Consider the following 7,731-nt stretch of genomic DNA (forward strand, 5'->3'; position numbering starts at 1 on the left):
GGGGGGGGGGCCCCGGGGGGGGGGGGGGGGGTCTGTCCCCAGGGGGGGGGCAGGATCCGGCCGGGGGGGGGGGGGAGATCTGTCCCCGGGGGGAGGGCGGGATCCGGGGCGAGAGGATCTGTCCCCGGGAAGGGCGGGTCAGTCTCTCCCAGGATCGCGGTGACTCCCCAGCCCGGGCCCCGGGGCAGGCGCGGTTACCAGCGGGAGCAGCGCAGCTGCCCCTCCAGCTGCCGCAGGGCGGCCCGGGTGCTGTCCCAGCAGCCGGCGGGCAGTTCCATGCCGAGCGGGGCGGGAACAGCCCTGCCTGCCTGTGCCGGCTGGTTCCCGGAGCGAGCCCGCAGCGCAGCCCACATCTTCCCGCTGCTACGGGGCAGGCCGCCGCTCAAACCAACCGCGAGCTCCCGCCCGAAGCACGGCGCATGCGCGGGTCGGCCCAGGGGGCGTAGCCGGGCGCGCGCACGGGTTGCGGGGCGCCCGAAGCCCCGCCCCAGAGGCAGAGCCGCTGCCGGAGGGACGGGGAACGGCCGGGCGGAGTCGCCAGGAGGGCGACTGCCCGGTTGGATCCCTCTTTCTCTGGGGGCGGGGCCTAGACTCCAGCCTCTCCCACCCTCTGCCCCAGGGGAGGGGCCCAGACAGCCCCCTCCACTCCCCTCGCGGGGGGTCAGAGCCCAGACTCTCTCCTCCACTCGCCTCGCTCTGGGGGAGCAGGGCCGAGACACCCCCATTCTCCCCCATTCCCTGTGTGATGAGAGACTTTCTCTCCACTGTTGTGGCCATCAGCATTGCGGGGCCACACACCACAGAAGCCTTGGGGCTCGGTTGGCGGCCAGGAGCAGCTGGGCCAAGGCTCTCCGCACAGCTCCATAGCCCTGGCGGCAGAGCTGACCAGAGCTGCAGTGGGTCCATCATTATGGGTCATCCCTGCCCTGTGGGAACTCAATGGGAAAAGTGACACGATTTCCTTTGCGATCTCTGCTGGGAAGGGAGCAATGTACAGCCCACAACTCCCTAGCCCCCCTCTGGCAGCCCCGCTCCTCATCCAGGCCCCATCACTTGTGAAGATCTCCAGCCCCGTCGACTCCACTAGGTTCAAAGAAAGGAGGGATGGTGCCAGCCTTTTCTGCATATGGGAGCTCTCTAACTGCAAATCTAAGAACATGATCTCCCAGCAACATTAGTCCAAACAGTCCATTTGGCAAGCACTGCACATTTTAATAAATGTTTGCAGGATTGGGCCATTTAAACCAACTGCAAGTGTCACAGCATCTGAAAAAAAGTCACTGCCTACAGCTTCAAAACTACACAATTTACTCAGTTAAAGAATTGCAGCCCAGGGTACAGCAATATACATGAGGCAGGACTGGCATTTTGCATGCAAGAAATAGCAATATTACTAGTGTACTCAAATGTACAGTGCAATGGTCTATGCATTTTCAGCTCAGTACTGCAAAGAGATAGTACCTAGCATAGTACTTCCTACTGAGAGTAGTTCCATTGATTTCAGTGCAGTTGAAATCAATGGGACTGATTTCTCACTGCAGTGTTTGCAGGATCAGGCACTTTATTTGTTTTTGCAGAGTTGCTGGAAAGTGATTCGCCGCAGGAACAAGTTTGTATGTTTCCTTAAGAAAACAGAACTATTTTTTTATGGATTTCCTTAGGCTATTTGTTCAGTGTTTTACACATTAAAATATTAAGACCTTCCCATGTCTCTGTATTTCCCATTCCCTTTCATCTCTCGAATGGTGTTCATTTAAAAAGTAAAATAAAATTAATTAATTTGAGGAAAAACATCATTGAAGCCTTTATTTTGAAGACAAGAGAGCAAAAAACATACAAGGAAAGCCACAAAGAGGGCTCCATTACATTTCATCCAGACGGGCAATATTAACTGTTGCCCTGAGAGGACCAAGAATTACAGTCTCAAGGAACGATTTTTGCTAATAAGCATTGTTTCTAGTGGTAAGTTGTTGCTAAGCATTGTCTCTAGTGGTAAGTTTTCTACTCCTTTTAAAGGCAACAGTTCTGATTCTGTTCCACATCAATTTCAGTTCTGGATAGATAGGCTTGGAAGGATTCGATATTGATTGGTAACTGTTGATTTCGCCATACACACACAAACTGATGAAAAAAATATTTCCATTGAAATTGAAATTTACCCATAGGCACAGTAAGAAAAATGCTGCTTGAGAACTTACTAGAGTTTAAGGGTATTTGTATATTTTGATGTGATCTTAACAATCTGTTTTAACATTTAAAAAGCTTTAATTTTTTGAATCTCAGCGTCTGTCATTAACTACTTGTCTGAACCCCCTATTGCCTGACACTCACCTTAATTTCCTGCAACTGTGAAAATGTAAATAGATAAAAACCATAAAACATGTTGAAGCCCGTACATTTGCAAAACTGTGAAAATTTAAATGGATGAAAAAATATTTAAAATGCATAAAAAATACATAGCAATATTATCCATTGGAATTATAAAATAATAATAATAATTGAATTCCACCAAATTATGTAGAGAGTATAATCAAGTCAGGTGCCCTTAATGGAACTACTCACAGTAGCAAGCACAATGCTTGGTAGAAAGTTATTTTTCTAACATAGCTATATTGTAGTAATTAAATATGTTATACAATCAGATAGTTTTTTCTAGCATATTAGAAAACAAAATGTTTGTCAAATGTGTAGCCTTTGGGAGTGTTCTTATAAAGCCATTCAAATTGTGAGCCTAAACCATTTGGCAATGTCTTTTTAAGCTGGAAAAACAGTCAGTCAGATGGATCAAGGGCAATAGCACATGAGAAGCCACACTCAGCTGTCAAAAGAGAGAGAGAAAAGGAGTACACAGTTAATTTTCTGCAGTTCTGTCTCGATTGTGATTAACCTTGGTTGTATATTTCATTTGGCCCATTGATCACTTGCAGCCAAGTCTTCAGCTGGTTTATATTGGCACCTCTCCATTGCAAGCAATGAAGCTACTTTTTATATCAGTTATGGATCTGGCCCAATCCATTCCTCCTCCTATTTGAAATGTTGCAAATTTGTCCAATTCCATGCCAATACCTTGTCAATCTGCAAGCAATGTAGCAGTTTTTAACTTCTTGTTCTAAGGTAGAATAGATGGGAGGCGGGAGGAATTTTTAGTCTCAGCTAAGGGAAATAGAAAAGATAAATCCTTTGCTGAGTAATGCCATTTTGTAATTCACTTGCCTCTTGCTTTGATAAGGATACGTACAGCTATCTGTGCAAACCTATTTCAAACCTCAATAATTCTCTCACTTAGAATACTCAGTGCTCTCTGTAGGCAAATGTTTAATCTGATAAATGGATCTACATGGCCACATACTCTGTTCTGCGGGACACTTTAATTAGATTTTACGTGCATATTAGGGGATATTTCATTATACATGTCAATGTACAAAATCTTATGAAAAATGAAAACTGAGCCCTCTCTATTTATTTTCTTGACCCTGTCCTTCTAATTGAAGATATCACGGCAACCCTTTCTTATTGGGATACTGAATATGTTTTCAATGATCTGAAGGCATATTGAGTATCACTAGGCAGCTGAATTTAGCCTCAACATTTCTCTCCTTTTGAACTGCATAGTACAGCTACTATGATGTCAGGAAATAGCAATGAAAGCAAGTCTTATCATGGTATTGCCCCATTACTTTTGCATAGAGAATCAGCAAGCGCTGTACAAGAATTAGAAGCGGAAGCTCCACGAGGGCCCAATTTCTCATGTTTTCTCTTTATGGAACAACCCTCATAACTGGTTATAACCTTGGACTTCTATTACCAAAACACAGACTCTGCCATTTAAGCTAACGGGTGACCTCATTGGGTGGGAGCTGTAGTAGTCGGTTGGTACCCTGTGTGTAAACTAGCCACTGCAGGGGAATGCAACGCACATATAGTACACATATTATACAGACACTGAAAAGGAAACCAAAACAAGATGGCAAATCAGAGAGATGAGTTTGAAATCTTTCTCAGTAGGACTATGCCAAGATTTTGTGGGAACCTAACAGCACAATGATGAAATTCCACCCTGTGGGACTGCACTTGCTTTGCCCACGACAAAGGTTTGTTACCTAACTATTTGAGGAAAGCTATAAAATGCTTAAAATGTGGAGTTCATAATGGAAATGCCAACACATTAAATACTGTAATGATGGTATGATTGGGTTCTGCTATAATCATTAAACTGGTACCTTCTCCAGCCTGGAAGACTCTCGGCAGATGCAGTCAAGCATGAAAGGTTGTGGACAGAGATTGAGTGAAGGTAGCAAGCCAAAGCCAGTGGTCTTTCAGTTGCTGTGTATATAACCAATCAAAAATGTTCATCCTCAGAACACGGCAATATTAAGATGTTCCCACAGTGGCCTTAAAGGTTTCTGTATCTCTTCTATTTCCTGCTCATTTATCAAATTCAATCTGACACAGATATTTCACTGGTCATTGTTTTTTGTTCACTAACACTTCAGAGTTCAACCCATTCCACCGCTTTTTACTGCTTGCTATTTTTAAAGGATATCTCTGTAGAAGCCCCTCCCTCCCCCTTTTCTGCACAGTGTAATTACTGAAGCACATAAAGCAGTTATAGCAGGAATTTATCACTTTCAGGTAGAAATACTCCCAGCCAAATCAAAGATAGAGTAGGAATGCCAGAAGCAATTTATAACAGGCTCACTGACATTTCATGTCGAGAAACTCTCCCAGTGAATACTCATCAAGTCATAAATCTCTGAGCAAATGTGATTAAAGCAAGCAAGTTATTCTTTGGGGGGGAACTTCATAATAAAAGAATTCTGTGATGCAAAGCAGCAAAATTTGGTTGACAAAAATCATGGAAAACAGATGTCAGTAAAATGTACAAACAGCTTGTTTTAAATTTCAGTGGTGTTTCAGCAGCTGCTTGGGCACGAATAAAATGTTCATTTGGCACACGGACCCTGGCACCCATTCCGTTTTCCTTTGTACTTTAAAATTTTGCAATCAGCTCCATCAGAACTCAAGCAGTAATTTCAATTCGTATCAAGGGAGCCGTTGAGAGTTAACACTCAAAACGGCCCACGGCTGTTAAGACAAAGTTTGTGACTGTAATGCTTCAGCACCCACAATCTTTATGAGCACATACACTGCTTTGTCATATGGAACTCCCCATAATGGCCACTACTCAAGGAAAGTATTTAAGCACATGCCTAACTTTAAGCACGTGAGTAGTCCCAGCATATGCTTAAGTACCTTCCAGAATAGGGGCCATAAAATAGCTATAAAATGGCATTTATTGCCATAAACCCTTTATTTTATTGATAGTCTCTCCAGTGATTGTGATATATTGCAACACTTAATTGTTAGGGAACAAGTTTTTGCTCTTGTTTCTGGTACTTTTAACTGCTGCTTGATGGAGAATTTCTGTTGACTATTAAGTCTGGGTTTAAAATGTATCATAATGAGTTTGTTTGGGTTTTTTTGCCCCCATACCCTCAAAAGTAGCTTCTTCACTTTTCAGATTTAATGTGGAGAAATTACGCTTTTGGTAGAAGGGGCAGCTAGCTTGTGGGACAACACAGGGAAAAGCACAAGTATGATCCCTAAGAAGAGGGATATGGTCCTTTCTTCAATCTAATTCTCCCCTTTTTTTCTCCACATAACATGAAAAGCTAGTTTTCAGGATGATTTTAGAGATATCCAAAATCTGTATATACTTGGGCTTAGGGCTAAGTAAGGGGTGAAATGCAAGGTATGCATTGCTGTAGCAATGTTACAAACCATAGTTAGAGATTGGATAACTAAAACTGCTCTGTGTTCGGTCAATCCTGCTAAACACTTAAGCACATGCTTAAAAGTTAAGCATATGCTTAAGTGCTTTGCTAACCAAGGCCTGCATGTTGTGTCTTAGGGCTAATGGTATGGCAAAAAAATTTCCTATTCAATTCAGATTCCTATACCTTGCCTATAATTTTGGTAACAGAGCACTTTCTCTTCTTGAGTGTGTTTGGAGAATGTTAGCAGCATCCGGTTTTGCCCTGGGGGCAGATCTTTCTGTGGTATTTAACAAAGATTTGTAGAGAACCCTTTTTATTCACTCTCTCCCTTACTCAAGCAAAGATGAGTTTTATTTCAGTAGTTTCAGCAGTTAATTTAAGAAGGTGCAAGACTGAACACAGGATCCAAATGTGTATTCCTGCTAAATGACAAAAATGTGGCACCTGTAGATGTGCCTAAGGTGTTACTGGCAAAGAATCAAACAGTAGCTCCTCAGTTTGGGGGGATATTCTGTACTTTTTGGGGGGCCCTCCACAACAATTTGCATAAGATTAAAGAATCGTCTTCAAATCAACTAATTAGAGCACCATTTTCAGTTTGCTGCTCCACTTAGGATAGGATTCTCAGCCTCACACAGGATCTGGTGTCTAGAAATCTCTGAGCATCATCAAAGTCTAAGAAAATGTCCTTATTGACATCCAAAATAATTTGAAGTTTGGTAGGATAAAATATCACCCCATGAATTTCAACCTTAGCAAATTCAGGCTTCAATAAATCAAATTTATGCCTCCCAATCTAGGTTGCCCTAGATAAATCAGGGAACATAACAATGCATCTTTCTGAAAAAGTAATCATTGTCTTTGTATTTGAGATAACACTTGCTTTTTATCCCCCAGGGAGGAAAGAAACAATGAAGATGCATTGACAGTCTGATATAAAAAACAATGACCCGTCTTTTGCAAATGTAATTGGCATCTGCAAAATCTGCATTGGCTATTAAAATGCAGGTGCAGCACACAGAGCTAAAGATGCAGGCACTCTGATTTGCACCTGCACCTCATTCTGCATTTGCAAAAATACAGGCCATTTGTTGCCATTGGCAGTGTGGTAGTCACATCTGTGTGCTAGGTTCCAGCTGTGAAAAGTGTGGTTAGATCTCTGTAATAGCCTGTGTTTCTGGGGCTTGGGAAACACACCCCGCTGTGTTAATAATACTGAGCAGTATCCCTTTAGTAACTGCCTGTAATCACAAGTGGTGGGATTTAAGTGGTGTGTTAACTTTGTGCTGGCCATCACCTCATGGCTGAATTTCACCCGCAGTGAATAAATGATCTAGTCATACCAAGAGTGGAAGCGAAGACAAAAGTGTAAGAAGAGATGTTTAGATCCCTTGCATAGCCAAGGCAACATGCCATCAACCAGCATAGTTTTGTCTCACAAGGCATTTCTGGCCGGGAGTGACCTCCCTGAACAGCCATACCACAATATCAATCTTATTTGCATGATTTGATTGGGAGAAGTTGGAAGCCAGGGATTAGGGAGCAGCTTCTTGAATACAGAGTATGTGATGAATGCTCTTGTTCTAGCACCAATTACTATTATTATCTAGCTCTTCTGAAGCACTCGCCCAAGGTCACCCAGTGGCAGAGCCAAGAATAGACACCTCCCCTATTACGGATGCAGAAGAGGACAGCATGTCTGGAAAGCAGGAGGTTTTCTTCAGGGGTGAGTCTAATGGCTGAGTGTCTTCTTCTGAGAGAGAAGATGATGAGGATGAGGCCAATGCTGCAACAGTGCCAGTTGCTGCAGAGGAGCAGGAAGGTCATGTCATGGAATGGCCTCGAACAGGTGGCACTAGCGGGCAGGGAGGAGGAGCTCACCGCTATATGCAGCGGCTGCCATCTTACTGCAGGAAGAGTGTCCCAAAAGAAAAAGCGCATACAGGTGATGGGG

The 7,731-nt window shown here is 43.6% G+C and overlaps 1 protein-coding gene across 2 annotated transcripts in view; it reads right to left on the reverse strand.

Annotated features, from left to right (window-relative positions):
- Positions 1–4,489, reverse strand: part of BARD1 (BRCA1 associated RING domain 1) — a 69,493-nt gene extending 65,004 nt beyond the window's left edge. The window contains exon 1 of one of the 2 annotated variants that reach the window (XM_034786386.1): positions 4,221–4,489. Coding sequence is in view for 1 of the 2 variants with exons in the window: in XM_034786385.1 (XP_034642276.1) it covers positions 199–353 (155 nt within the window). In the remaining variant the exon portion in view is untranslated. Of the gene's footprint in view, positions 1–198; positions 417–4,220 lie in introns of those variants that run through there. The other variant, XM_034786385.1, reaches the window with a different exon arrangement.
- Between the last annotated feature and the right edge of the window lie 3,242 nt (positions 4,490–7,731).

Source organism: Trachemys scripta, chromosome 11 (genome assembly GCF_013100865.1).
Source record: "Trachemys scripta elegans isolate TJP31775 chromosome 11, CAS_Tse_1.0, whole genome shotgun sequence".
NCBI classification, from domain to species: Eukaryota; Metazoa; Chordata; order Testudines; family Emydidae; genus Trachemys; species Trachemys scripta.